At 35.7% G+C, this 925-nt stretch overlaps 1 protein-coding gene across 1 annotated transcript in view; it reads right to left on the reverse strand.

Moving 5' to 3' along the window:
* Positions 1–241: 241 nt before the first annotated feature.
* The window catches only part of TTLL7 (tubulin tyrosine ligase-like family, member 7), a 216,356-nt gene continuing 215,672 nt past the window's right edge, over positions 242–925 (reverse strand). The window contains exon 20 of the mRNA XM_006898356.1: positions 242–362. Coding sequence (XP_006898418.1) covers positions 242–362 — 121 coding nt within the window. The remainder of the gene's footprint in view (positions 363–925) is intronic.

Genomic DNA, 925 nt, shown 5'->3' on the forward strand with positions numbered 1-925 from the left:
AACATGGTTTATTACATTTCTCGAAAGGCTAAATCCTATATTCAGTTTTCAGCTAATTCTTCACTCATATATAATAATAAATATATATATTATCTGAGTGCCTGTATGTATATATTTTCACATATATATATGCCATATATACATTAAAAAAGCACTTAACGGTCTCTTTCTTTGCATGTTTAAGCTGGAAAAGAAAATCAATTGCCATTATGCATAACCCATAGTGCTCTTCTTGTCTGTTTCACAAATGGCCATATCGAGGTGTAAATAAAACATTGGAGCGAGCCATTCCAGATGAACTGTATCTCCAGCTGTAGGATGGTGTTCTCATGAAAAATTGTGTGCTTCCAGGTAATAAGTACCTAAAAATGATAGTTAAAAAATTAGTTTTTAACAAACAAGCTATCATTAGCATTTCTCACTAAAGGATTATGAGATTAGAAATGTATCTATCTATCCTACATGAGAAAAATATACTATCAAAACCATTAAATTCACATAAATAATTCCTTAAAGTCTCACTCAAAGTACTGAATACAGATGCAACATATATCCTGGGCATTAGTATCCCAGGGAATTCCGTAAAAAGACATTGAAATCTATGAAACATTATGTGGCTCATATTAATTTTAAATTTATCATCAATATCTATACTTGGACCAAGAAGCAGTTGTCAGACCAGAGCAGGGTAACACTGCACAGTTTAAAATTGGGAACGGTGTACACCAGGGATGTGTCCTATCTCCATACCTTTTCAACCTGTATGCAGAGCAGATTATTCGAGAGGCGGGGCTCTATGAGAAGTGTGGCGTCAGGATTGGTGGAAGATCTATTAACAATCTGCGTCATGCAGATGACACAACCCTGCTTGCTGAAACTGAGAAGGACCTCATGCATTTGCTGCAGAGGGTATGGACTGAGGCTC

Source organism: Elephantulus edwardii, unplaced genomic scaffold (genome assembly GCF_000299155.1).
Source record: "Elephantulus edwardii isolate Elephantulus edwardi_28Jun2011 unplaced genomic scaffold, EleEdw1.0 scaffold00227, whole genome shotgun sequence".
NCBI classification, from domain to species: domain Eukaryota; kingdom Metazoa; phylum Chordata; class Mammalia; order Macroscelidea; family Macroscelididae; genus Elephantulus; species Elephantulus edwardii.